This window comes from Muscardinus avellanarius (genome assembly GCF_963383645.1).
Source record: "Muscardinus avellanarius genome assembly, chromosome: 10".
In the NCBI taxonomy this organism is placed as follows: Eukaryota; Metazoa; Chordata; class Mammalia; order Rodentia; family Gliridae; genus Muscardinus; species Muscardinus avellanarius.
The window spans coordinates 74,580,566-74,593,806 of record NC_137796.1 but is presented as its reverse complement, the minus strand read 5'-3'; the positions used below and the strand labels follow the sequence as shown (position 1 = coordinate 74,593,806).

The 13,241-nt window shown below is 53.0% G+C and overlaps 1 protein-coding gene across 1 annotated transcript; it reads right to left on the bottom strand.

Annotated features, from left to right (window-relative positions):
• Positions 1-6,606: 6,606 nt before the first annotated feature.
• On the bottom strand, positions 6,607-10,530 carry ACTB (actin beta). The gene is given in 7 exon segments (XM_080702101.1): positions 6,607-7,331; positions 7,454-7,635; positions 7,725-8,163; positions 8,616-8,855; positions 8,980-9,108; positions 9,975-10,020; positions 10,022-10,530. Coding segments are annotated over 7 exon segments (1,344 nt in total). The 5' UTR covers positions 10,186-10,530; the 3' UTR covers positions 6,607-7,187.
• Between the last annotated feature and the right edge of the window lie 2,711 nt (positions 10,531-13,241).

Below are 13,241 nucleotides of genomic sequence, written 5' to 3'. Positions count from 1 at the left end.
GCTGGATTACAAGCATGCACCACCACGCCTGGCAAAATATTGATTTTTTTTTTTTTTTTTTTTTTTTGCAGTATAGGGGATGGAACCCAGGGACTTTCTACCTACACTCCTAGACCTATTTTTTATATTTAGTTTGGAAACAGGGTCTCACTAAGTTGCTGAGAACTTCACTAAGTAGCTGAGACTGACATCAAACCTGCATGATCCTCCTGTCTCAGTCTCCCAAATACTGGGATTACAAGCATGTGCCACTGTTTCCGGCTTGATTTTTTTTTTTTTTTTTTTTTTTTTTTTTTGGTACTGGGGTTCCTGGAAGCCCTTCTACCTCCGGGCTACACTCCCAGACCTATTTTTACATTTTTATTTGGAAACAGGGTCAGTCTCCTAAGCCAGCGCACACGGCTGGCTTCAAACCTGCACGATCCTCCTGTCTCTGCCTCCCAAGCGCGGGGATTACAAGTGTGCGCCACCACTCCCGGCTTATTCTTTATTTTGAAACAGGGTCTCACTGAGTTGCAAAGTGCCTCACTAAGTAGCTGAGGCTGTCCGCGAACCCGGATCCTCTTGTCTCAGCCTCCCAAATGCTAGGATTGCAAGTGTGCGCCACCATGCCCAGCTTGATTTTTTTTTTTTAATGCTTATCTTTTGGACTGGGAGTGTAGCTCAATGGTAGAACACTTGCTTAGCACATACGAAGCCCTGTATTTGATCCCCAGCTCTGGGGAAAAAATAAAATAATATAATATAAATAATAAAATGCCTGGGCATGGTGGCACATGCTTGTAATCACAGTACTTGGGAGGCTGAGATAGGAGGATCTCAGGTTCAAATCCAGCCTCACCAGGTTAGTGAGGCTCTCAGCAACTTAGTGAGACCCTGTTTCCAAATAAAATATAAAAATAGGCCTGGGGGCCGGGAGTGGTGGCTTGTAATCCCTGCACTTGGGAGGCGGAGACAGGAGGATCGCACAGGTTTGAAGCCAGCTGTGCTAGTTTAAGAGACCCTGTTTCTAAATAAAAAAGTATAAAATAGGTCTGGGAGTGTAGCCCGGAGGTAGAAGGGCTTCCAGGAACCCCAGTACCACCAAAACACACACACACACACACACACACACACACACACACACACACACACATATATGCCTGGGGGTATAGCAAAGAGGTAGAAGGCCCCTGGGTTCCACCCCCAATACCAAAAATAAAATAAAATAAATAATAAAATGAAGCCGAGCGTGGTGGTGCACACTTGTAATCCCAGTACTTGGGAGGCTAACACAGGAGGATTGCAGGATCATGGTTAGCCTCAGTTACTTAGTGAGGACCTCTGCAATTTAGTGAGAGAGCTTGTTTCAAAATAAAGAATAAACTGGGTATGGTGGCATACACTTGTAATCCCAGAGTTTGGGAGGCTGAGACAGGAGGATCTCAGTTTGTGGACAGCCTCAGCTACTTAGTGAAGCCCTTTGCAACTCAGTGAAACCCTGTTTCAAAATAAAGAATAAAGCCGGGCGTGGTGGCACAGATTTGTAATCCCAGCATTTGGGAGGCTGAGACAAGAGGATTGCAGTTAGTGGACAAACTCAGCTATTTAGTAAAGCTTTTTGCAACTCGGTGAAACCCTGTTTCAAAATAAAGAATAAAAAATAGGGCTGGGGGTATAGCTCAGAGGTAGAATGCCCCTGGGTTCCACCCCGAAGACTGAGAAAAATTAAAAATAAAAAAATAGCCGGAGCGGGGCATGGTGGCGCATGCTTATAATTCCAGCATTTGGGAGGCTGAGAAGGGAAGATCGAGGTTGGCAGACAGCCTCAGCTACTTAGTGAGGCCCTCTGCAACTTAGTGAAACCCTGTTTCAAAATAAAGAATAAAAAATAGGGCAGGAGGTGTAGTTCGGAGGTCGAATGCCCCTGGGTTCCATCTGCAGACCCTCAAAAAAATAGCCGGGCGTGGTGGCTCATACTTGTAATCCCAGAATTTGGGAGGCGAGACTGTAGGATCGCGGTTCTGGACAGCCTCAGGTACTTAGCGAGGCCCTTCGCAACTCAGTGAGACCCTGTTTCAAAAAATAAAAAAAATACTACAAAATAGTACTGGGGTGTAGCTCATAGGTACAATGCCCCTTGGTTCCATCCCGGTACTTGGTTCCATCCCGGTACTGCAAAAATAAATAAATAAATAAATAAATAAATAAATAAATAAATAAGCCGGGCTTGGTGGTGCACGCTTGTAATCCCCCCGATTGGAAGACTGAGATAGGAGGATCCCACAGGTTCCAAGGCAGCCTCAGCTACTTAGTGAGGCTCTCAGTAACTCAGTGAGACCCTGTTTACTAATAAAATATAAAATAGGTCTGGGAATATAGCCTGGAGGTAGAAAAGCCCCTGGGTTCCACCCCCAGTGCCAACAAAAATAAAAATAATATAAATAAATAAATAAATAAAATAGGGCTGGGGATGTAGCTCAAAAGTAGAATGTCCCTCAGTTCCATCCCCGGTAGCTCAAAAAAAAAAAAAAAAAAAGGAATGTTTGAGGCTAGCCTCAGCAATTTAGCAAAACCCTGTTTCTTCTTTTATTAATTCTTTTTTTTTTTTTTTTTTTTGCGGGTCTGGGGATGGAACCCAGAGGTATTCGACCTCTAAGCTACACCTATTTTTTATTTACCTGCCCTATTTTTTATTCTTTATTTTAAAACAGGGTTTCACTAAGTTACAGAGGGCCTCACTAAGTAGCTGAGGTTGTCTGCGAACCATGATCCTCCGGTCTCAGCCTCCCAAATGCTGGGATTACAAGCCTGTGCCACCACGCCTGGCCAAAACCCTGTTTCTTCCTTCCTTCCTTCCTTCCTTCCTTCCTTCCTTCCTTCCTTCCTTTCTCTTTCTTTCTTTCTTTCTTTCTTTCTTTCTTTCTTTCTTTCTTTCTTTCTTTCTTTTTCTTGTACTGGGGATGGAACCCAGGGGCATTCTACCTCTGAGCTACACCCAGTTCTATTTTTTATTCTTTTTTTGAAACAGGGTCTCACTGAGTTGCAAAGAGCCTCACTAAGTAGCTGGGGCTGTCCGTGAACTGTGAGGATTACAAGCGTATGCCACCACGCCCAGCAACAAAACTCTGTTTTTTAAATTTTTATTATTAATTTTTGTTGTTGGTGGTGGTGACTGAAGATTGAACCCAGGGGTGTTTTATCTCCGAGTTCCCTCCACCCCAGCCATATATATTTTTAAATTTTGAAACAGGACTGGAGGTTTGGCTTGGAGGTAGAATGCCCCTAGATTCAATCCCAGTGCCAATAAATAAATAGAAGCTGGGGAGTGTAGCGCAGAGGCAGAAAACTCCTGGGTTCAATCCTTAGTACCAAAAGAAGCAAAACCTTTAGGATCAAAGACAAACTGGAGAAACTCTTGCTTTTTCCTCTAAGGTTAGGATCATGAGGCCAGACACCTCTCCTCTCAAAGCCCCAGACTCCCAGCCTGTGAAGTGGGGCAGAGAGGAAGCAGAAGGCGCCCGTAGCATGATGGGGCCCGATTCCCAAAGACGCGGGGCTCTGGCTGCAAGCCAGGCCTCCGATGGCCAGCCAGACTGCTTGCCCCATGAGGACAGCGACTAGGCTGGATTGCCAACAAAGCCAAAGGTGTGTCTGGGTTGCACTTCCCAGGTCCTGAAAGGCCCTTACCTCTCCACGCCTTACCCTTGCTAGCGATGTGCCCATTTCTCAAAGGGACTTGTGAACACCAACAGGCCTTCCCAAGGCCAGATTTCTAGCAACCAACCCATGTTCCATCCTGTCCTAGGGGTTGTCTCATCTCCTGACCTTTGTCCCAAACCAATCCATGCCTCTGTCTTGATAGGAACAATATTACCTGCCCAGATCCTGGTCCTTCTCCCAGGAAGTCTTGGGGAAGCCTCTTCCCTAGTCTACCCAGTTCTATTTTTATTGTCATTGTTTGTTTGTTTTTTGCAGTACTGGGGATAGAACCTAGAGGCATTCTACCTCTGAACTACACCTCCAGCCCTATTTCTTTTTATTTTATTTTTTTGCAGTACTAGAGATGGAGCCCAGGGGGATTCTACCTTTGAGCTCTGCCTTCAGCCCTACTTTTTATCCTTTGAAATAGGGTCTCACTGAGTTGCAAAGGGCCTAAGTAGCTGAGGCTGTCTATGAAGCACGATCCTCCTGTCTCAGCCTCCCAAATGCTGGGATTACAAGCGTGCGCTGCCAGGCCCTGCTCCTCTTTTATTTTTTATTTGAAAACAGGGTCTAAGCTGCTGAGAGCCTAAATTCCTGAGCATGGCTGTGAACCTGTAATTCTTCTGTCTCTCCCAAGTACTAGGATTACAGGTGTGTACCACCCAGCCAGTTTGCCCAGTTCTGTGATCCTTATGGTCTTATGGTTGCTTTTTTAAAGTCTGTGATTATAAACTGGGTGTGATTGTGCATGTTTGTAATCCCAGTACTTGGGAGGCTGAAACAGAAGATAACAGGTTCTAGACCAACCTCAGCAATTTAGTGAGGCTCTCTGCAACTGAGACCCTGTTTCCAAATAAAGAATATAATAGGAGCTGGGCTTGGTTGTCCATACCTGTGATCCCAGTACTTGGGAGGCTAAGACAAGAGGATCACAGGTTCCTGGCCAGCCTCAGCTATCTAGTGAGGCCCTCCACAACTTAATGAGACCCAGTTTACAAAATTGGACTGGGGTACAGCTCGTTGGTAGAATGCCCCTGGGTTCTATCCTCAGTATTGAGAAAGAAAAAAAAAAAAAAAAGTAGTGAGACTCTTAGAACCTAGCGAGACCCTATTTCAAAATAAAAATAAAAGAGGGCTGGGGCTGGGAGTGTAGCTTGGAGGTAGAATGCCTCTGGGTTCAATCCCCCGTGCCACAAAAATAAATAAAATAGGGCTGGGGGTATATCTCAGATGTGGAATGCTACTACTCCTAGCCCTTTTTATCTTTTGTGGGGCGCGGTGGGGGTGTACAGGGTATTGAACCCAAAGGCTCTCTTTTGCTACAGCCCCAGCCCTGTTTAATTTTTTGTTTGACAGTCTCGTTAGGTTGCTGAGTCTGACTTATGTTGCTGAGGCTGCGCTCCTGTTTTAATCTCCCAAATAAATACTGAGATTACAAGTGTGCACACCTGGCTCTACCTTTTTTTTTTTTTTTTTTTTTGTGGTACTGGGGATGGAACCCAGGGGCTTTCTGGGCTGGGCTACACTCTCAGACCTATGTTATACTTTATTTGGAAACAGGGTCTTGCTAAATTGCTGAGAGCCTAAGTAACTGAGGCTGGCTTCGAACCTGTGCGATCCTCCTGTCTCAGCCTCCAAGGTACTGGGATTACAAGTGTGCGCACCACTCCCGGCTTCATCCTTCTAAATTTTCAAACAGGGTTTTGCTAAACTGCTGAGGGCCTCACTAAATTGCTGAGGCTGGCCTTCAGCCTATCATCCTCCTGGTCTTTGCCTCCCAAGTACTAGTATTATAGGCTTGGGATACCACGCCTAGCTTTATTGATATAATTTGAGCTTTTGATGTTATGCCCACACCCACGAAACCACATCTGACAACCATCACCGCACCCAGCTTGTGATCCTGTATTATCACAGCCTCTACTCTTGTATTGCAATTTGGGATTGTGCAAAACCATCTGTCTCCATTATGATTGGTGCCCAGTGAGGGCGAGGGACACAACTGGTTTGTTCTCCACTGTATCCAGTTCAACCCCTGGCTTGAGCAATTGGATGGGTGGATGGAACTTTGTCCAGGTCACCTCTTTAGCTTCAGGCCCAGCGTACAGTGGGCACTCCATGTTGGTTAGTCTAAGGAGGCATTTCCTTGCAATACTGGGTATCAGAGGATCACCTCAGAGATGAGGCTGGCTCAGGAGATCCTTCCTCCACAAGCCCCAGACTGGTCAGAGGGACCCACGGGGCAACAGGGAGTTTGTAGGAGTCCTTTAGTATGTCTTAAGGGAGGAATCTCAGCTGGTGTGACCCACAGCTTTAAGCAGAGGGCAAAGAACCAACAGGCCAAGTCAGAAACTGACCTGCAACACCAGGTGGACCCTACCCTCCAGGAATCTGGCTGCTCCCCAAACCCCGGGTTCTAGAACTAGGTCAGGTCTGAACTTTCTAGCCTGGGGTCTTATAAGTCATGCACCTCCCTGTGGTGGGGCTCATTCTCTTTAGAGTAGGATAACAGGAACATTACAGGAAATGGTGAGAGGGATGTGGCCTCCTCCCAAGAGAACTCTTGGGAGGTGAGAACTCTAAGTCCCTTGGTTTGCCAGGGAACCTTCCCTCACAAAGGTACCCACAGACACCTCCAGCAGGGTCCCTCCATATTATAACAGCTGAGACCAACCTCCCAACCTCCCACCCTCCTGAAGCACTTCAAACCCCAGAGAAATGGGAGTAGCCTGATGGGTTAAGGGGCAGGCATCCCTGTTTAGAATATTATGGAAGGAAAGTCCTCACTCCTCATAGTGAGAAGACCTCAGCCCACCCCTAAGCCCTCAGGGCCGGCTGGCTTGGCCCCCTCCACTGACCCTGTCCCACACCCAACCATACACAAAGCCACACTGCACCTAATTTTTAAGGTGTGCACTTTATTGAACTGGTCTCAAGTCAGTGTAACAGGTAAGCCCTGGCTGCCTCCACACCTCAGCCCACTCCCAGGGAGACCAAAAGCCTTCATACATCTCAAGTTGGGGGACAAAAAGTTGGGGGGCCTTGATGGCTGACCATTCAAAATAAAACAAAATAAAAAAGTATTAAGGCGAAGATTAAAAAAATTTGCATTACATAATTTACACAAAAGCAATGCTGTCACCTCCCCTGTGTGGACTCAGGCGAGGACTGGGCCATCCTCCTTGAAGAGGAGTGGGGCGGCTTTTGGGAGGGCGAGGGACTTCCTGTAACAATGCATCTCACTATTATTTGGAATGACTATTAAAAAAAAGAACAATGTACAATCAAAGTCCTGGGCCACATTGTTGAACTTTGGGGATGCTCGCTCCAACCGACTGCTGTCACCTTCACCGTTCCAGTTTTTAAATCCTGAGTCAAAAGCGCCAAAACAAAAAAAACAAAACAAAAAAGGAAACAAATAAAGCCATGCCAATCTGATCTCGTTTTTTCTGCGCATTAGGTTTTGTCAAGAAAGGGTGTAACGCAGCTAAGTAACAGTCCGCCTAGAAGCATTTGCGGTGGACGATGGAGGGGCCGGATTCGTCGTACTCTTGCTTGCTGATCCACATCTGCTGGAAGGTGGACAGCGAGGCCAGGATGGAGCCGCCGATCCACACGGAGTACTTGCGCTCAGGGGGAGCGATGATCTGTGAGGGAAGGCAGGTGTGGTGAGAACCCTGGATGCCACAGCGCTTCCTACCTTACAGGACCCACACCCACAGCTGCCCCAAGCGCATGCGAAGAGGCCCACCCAGGCCTGAGCACTCACCTTGATCTTCATCGTGCTGGGGGCCAGGGCTGTGATCTCCTTCTGCATCCGGTCGGCGATACCTGGGTACATGGTGGTGCCGCCAGACAGCACTGTGTTGGCGTAGAGGTCCTTGCGGATGTCAACGTCACACTTCATGATGGAATTGAAGGTAGTCTCATGGATGCCACAGGATTCCATGCCTGAGGGAAAATGAATGCCAGACTTTATTTCCAGAGTGTGGTTCTATTGTCACCCTTTGGTGCAAAAAAGGATCACAAGGCCAACTCACCCAGGAAAGAAGGCTGGAAGAGCGCCTCGGGGCAGCGGAATCGCTCGTTGCCAATGGTGATCACCTGGCCGTCAGGCAGCTCGTAGCTCTTCTCCAGGGAGGAGCTGGAGGCTGCGGTGGCCATCTCCTGCTCGAAGTCCAGGGCAACATAGCACAGCTTCTCCTTGATGTCACGTACAATTTCCCTCTCCGCTGTGGTGGTGAAGCTGTAGCCGCGCTCAGTCAGAATCTTCATGAGGTAGTCTGTCAGGTCCCGGCCAGCCAGGTCCAGACGCAGGATGGCATGGGGAAGGGCGTACCCCTCGTAGATGGGCACGGTGTGGGTGACCCCGTCACCGGAGTCCATCACAATGCCAGTGGTACGGCCAGAGGCGTACAGGGACAGCACAGCCTGGATGGCCACATACATGGCTGGAGTGTTAAAGGTCTCGAACATGATCTGTAAGGAGAGAAGTGCCTTGTCATGTTCAGGAAACTAAAGATAGACAGCCAGGCCAGAATGAGAACATGCAGAGTGTGCAAGAACACAGGTAAGTGTGCTGGGAGGGGGGTCCCAGGACGGGGAGGCTGTTCAGACCTACTGTGCACCTACTCAATACACACTCCAAGGCCACCTTAACACCAGCCTCAGTGGCCGCCACACAAACCAGTGTTAGTACCTACACCCACGACACTTGTGTTTTTGGATATCTAGTCATATAAAGGCAAACACGAGAAAAAGACCTCATCTGGGGAAAAGCAAATAGAACCTGCAAAGTTCCAAAGGAGACTCAGGTCAGGGAAGAAAGTCCTATGGAGAACGGCAGGAGAAAGAACAAGTGAGCAAGGCATGGAACAGAAGGGCAGGAAGGATGACAAGGCTGCCAGGTGCAAGGTGGCCAAACCACTGACCTGGGTCATCTTTTCACGGTTGGCCTTGGGGTTCAGTGGAGCCTCAGTCAGCAGCACCGGGTGCTCCTCAGGGGCCACACGCAGCTCGTTGTAGAAGGTGTGATGCCAGATCTTCTCCATGTCGTCCCAGTTGGTGACAATGCCGTGCTCGATGGGGTACTTGAGTGTCAGGATGCCTCTCTTGCTCTGGGCCTCGTCACCCACATAGGAGTCCTTCTGGCCCATGCCCACCATCACGCCCTGCGGAGGGAGAACCGGCGTCCTCAGCCAGAGCTCGGCTCACAAGCCCCACCTGGAAAGCCTTAAGGACCGAGTCAAAAAGGGAGGTTGCCCCGCGGGGGTCTGTGCAGGAGATCTGGCTCACCTGGTGCCGTGGGCGCCCCACGATGGACGGGAAGACGGCCCGGGGGGCATCGTCACCGGCGAAGCCGGCCTTGCACATGCCGGAGCCGTTGTCAACGACGAGCGCAGCGATATCGTCATCCATGGTGAGCTGCAAAGAAAAGCAGGTCGGTGACCAGGGGTCGCGGCCGCCCCGCCCTGCCCACTTCCGGTGCGGCGCGGCGTCGGGCCGCTAGGGGGCGCCCGCGCGCGCCCAGCGCCGGGACAAAGGAAGCCGGGCCGGCCGCGTTATTACCATAAAAGGCAAACGCTGGTCGGAGGCGGCCCCGCGGCGCGCGGCAGGAAGCCAGGCCCCCGCCCCCTCCCACCAGCGCTGGCCCCGCCTCCGTCCCGTTCAAACAGTCGGGCGGGTGCGCGCGCGCGACAGCCACACCCGGCGGTGCGGCCGGAGGGGCGCGCATGCGCCCAGGCGCCGCAGCGACCCCACCCCTTCCGGCGTGCGGCCCCGCCCCCGCTCCGGACGCGGCACACTGGACCTTAGCGCGCATGCGCAGCAGCGCCCCAGCCCACCCCCCCCCATGCGCACGCGCAGCAGCGCCCCAGCCCCCACCCGGTCCGGCCGGCCCCGCTGTACCAGGCGGCCGGCACGGACAAAGACGCGACCGACGCCGAGAGCAGGGCCGGAGCCGCGAGTCCCCAGCACAGCCCCGCGCCCCTTGGGCGGAGGGGGCGCGCTCTGCCACCTGCAAGCAGGCCGTCTCCCCGGGCGCCCACGCCGCGGCCGTGGCTCTCTTAAGCGTCCAACCACGGCCCAGTGGCTGCCCAAGTACCCACAGCGGGGCCCTGCAGCTCCCCGGACATACACGGCGGCCGGGAGCCTCGGCGAGCGCGCGGCGGCCCGCGGCTGCCCGAGTCCCGCTCGGCCCGCGCCCCCGGCCTCCCGACCCCGGCTCGCGGCTCTGCACCGCGGCCGCGGCGCGCTCGGGCCGGCGGGGCGGTGCGGCGCCCAGGCCTTACCTGGGTGGCGGGTGTGGACCGGCGGCGGCGGAGCGGCGAGGGGACTGTGCTCGCGGGGTGGACGCGATCTCGGCAGTGGCTGCGCGGCGCTCCGCCGGGTTTTATAGGGCGCCGCCGCGGCCGCTCGAGCCATAAAAGGCAACTTTCGGAACGGCGAGCGCTGATTGGCCGCGCGCCGCTCACTCACCGGCCTCGCCGCACAGTGCAGCATTTTTTTACCCCCTCTCCCCTCCTTTTGCAAAAAGAAAAAAAAAAAAAAAAACGGGAGAGGGGAGAAAGCTAGATTGAGGAAGAGGATGAAGAGAGTTTTGGCGTTCGCCGCCCTTGGGTGCTGGGCCCTTGGGCACGGAGTACGTGCACGGCCCCCGCCCTACTGTCCGAGCCTGCGAGGCCAGGCCTGGACCCTGCCTGCCCACCTCGTGTCCCCCACCCACCCCGCGACCCTCTGGGTGTGGGTGTCACATGAGCAGTGTGCACCCCGGTGGGCGAGGGTCTGCACGGATCCCGGGGCGCCTGATTGTCGTGGGCTTTCGCGTAAGGAGCATGTGGGGCATGGAGTGGCTAGGGGGCCTGGAGGGGTCAGGGAGTCACTCCCCTCCCCGTTGCCAGCATAGCTTACTGGTCCAGAAAGCCCGGGCCAGAGTGGGGGTGGGGAGCTCTAGCAGGGGCCTAGCTTGCTAAATGTGTGGTAGGATTATTACTATGACCCGGAGAGCCCGGAGACTTTGGCCACTTAGGTACCTTAGGTCCACACTCCTGGAGACAGGGCAGTCCCCAGGGGCCCAGTGGCTGAGGGTGGCCTCTGAAGAAGGCTCCAAACCTACCCTGGTGTACACCTAAGAATAGACTGTCCTCCGTAGTGAAGGAAAACTTCGTATGGAGGCAGGCTGCTTCTGGGGTCTGCTGGTCACACCCAGCCATTGCTGGGCCTGGGCAGTTAGCTGGTGGTACAGACAGCTGCTGGGCTGGGGCTGGCTCTGCACAAGGCTGGGCCTGGAGCCCAGCACCGGTTATCTGTCTGTCATGTGTATCCACAGCTGAACTGTCCTCCTGGACCATCTGGAGGCTGCCAAGGACTCTGGGGAGTAACTGTGCCGGAGAGGAGTTGGAGGCGGGGCCGGAGCACAAAGCCACCAGAGGAGACCCTCTCCTTGTCTCCCTTTCTCACCCTCCGTGTACCCAGCAAACATCAGGCCAGACGTGGGTGCTCAGGTGTCCTCCACCTAGCCAGAGAAGCAGAGCTCACACGGTGACCAGGGCCACGGGACCCCAGAGAGGCCGCAGGGCGCAGCCTAGAGAAATGCATGCCTCCTGGGAGGGGGGTGACAAGAACCTGAGTTTTCACACAAAGAAACACAGGAAGGGTGGTTTAGATGGGGCTCAGGGCTTTTCAGCACACAGTAGGTACTCCTTGTGCGCGTGTGGGGAAACCAGTGAAGGAGAAGTCCATATATGGATGCAGAACCTAGGGCCAGGGAAGAGACTTGAGCCTGCTCACCGTAGGAGGCTGGTGACAGAGCACTTTGAAGGTTGCAGAGGCCGCAGCCAGGCAGGAAGGGTGACCACCACCCCGCACACAGTGGAGGCCACAGCTCACGGCTACTTGCTAGCGTTCCCACAGAACTGCCGGAGACTTGACAAAGCTACCCCGTCACTGCTCTGGGCCTGGGAGAACTTTCCCAGCCTGTCTACTCCCTGCCTTCCGGGGATGCGACTGCCCTGTCCCTGGCCTTGTATCTCTCAGTCACAGGCGTCTTGCCAGCTGCCTCAGGACCTGCCAACCCTGCAATTCACCAGTGGGGGGAGGGGGAGGGTGGGGGAGGGGTGAGGTGACCATCTCTACTGCCTGTTGGTGAGGACTCCCTCGGGCTGTTGATGGACCCTGATGAGGTGCCCGAGAGGATGCCACCCACCAGGGTTGCAGGAGGAGGCGGGAGCCTCTTGGGTGGCTCCAGGCAGCCACACAGGCTAGGAGCAGACCTGATTTCCCAGTAGGTTCTGGGCTGTGGCTTTGCCTCCTCTCAACCAGGGGCCAACAAAGGGGCAGGAGCTCCAGCCCCACCCAACCTCAGACTAGAACAATCTGAGCCCGTCCTACTGGCCTGTGTTTCCCTCAATCTGCAGCCACCATTTCCTGGTGCTCTCCTATGCGTCCTTCAAAGCCCATCCCAGAGCCAGGCGTGGTGGCACACGCTTGTAATCCCAGCATTTGGGAGGCTGAGACCAGAGGATTGTGGTTTGCCGACAGCCTCAGCTATTTAGTGAGGCCCTCTGCAACTCAGTAAGACCCGGTTTCAAAATAAAGAATAAAAAATAGGGCTGGGGGTGTAGCTCGGAGGTAGAATGCCCCTGGATTCCATCCCCAGTACCGCAAAAAAAAAAAAAAAAAAAAAAAAAGCCCGTCCCAGAAGACCTCTCCTTGGTAGGCACTGTGACACACACCAGTAATCCCAGTACTTGGATTGGAAAGTTGAGGCAGGAGGGTTACAGGTCAACCTCAGCAATTTAGCAAGACCCTCAGCGACTTAGCCATACCTTGTTTGGGTTTAACTCCCAAGTACTGCAGAAAAGAGAGAAAAGAAGAAGAAAAAGGCCCCTGCTTGGAGGAGCCCTTTAGCACTTGCTGCATACATCTTCCCCACTTCAGAGCACACCAATGCACCAGGCTGGTCATTGTAAGTTGGTCTCCCCCATCAGACAATGGGCCCTTGCAGGATCTCCATCACCCCCACTTCCTGCCACCACCCCCACCCTGGGGCTCTGCTCTGTAGAATGAATACATGACTACCAGGCTGTTCTCGAAAGGACCCAGAGAAAATGGCGGTTTGGAAGGGGGCTGAGTGGTGAGCCTGGGGTAGGGGTGGGAGGAGTTGGAGAGAGAAAGCAGGCTGGGGGGACAAGGAAAAGAGGAAGGGGGAGGCAGGCCCGAGAGGAAGCAGACCATTTCTTCTTTGCTTGGGAACTTTTGGCCCTGCGTGGTTTTCAGCAATGTCACCTGGGCGGGCACACAGCCCTAGCAGCCTCAGCCCGGCGCAGCCAAAGGGAGCCGCCATGCTGCAAAGCCTCCAGCAAGGGGATGTTCAGAGGCCACACCAGAGGCCCTTTGCCAAAAATCCACCCTGCCACCTAGGCCCTGGGCTACCTGGTAAAGAGGGGCCTACACTATTTTTCAGAGAAAGAAGCTGGGGGGGTGCTTTTAAAAAAATAAAATAAAATAGGGAATGACAGGTATGTGCAACCACACCTGGCTTAGCCCTATTTATTTAT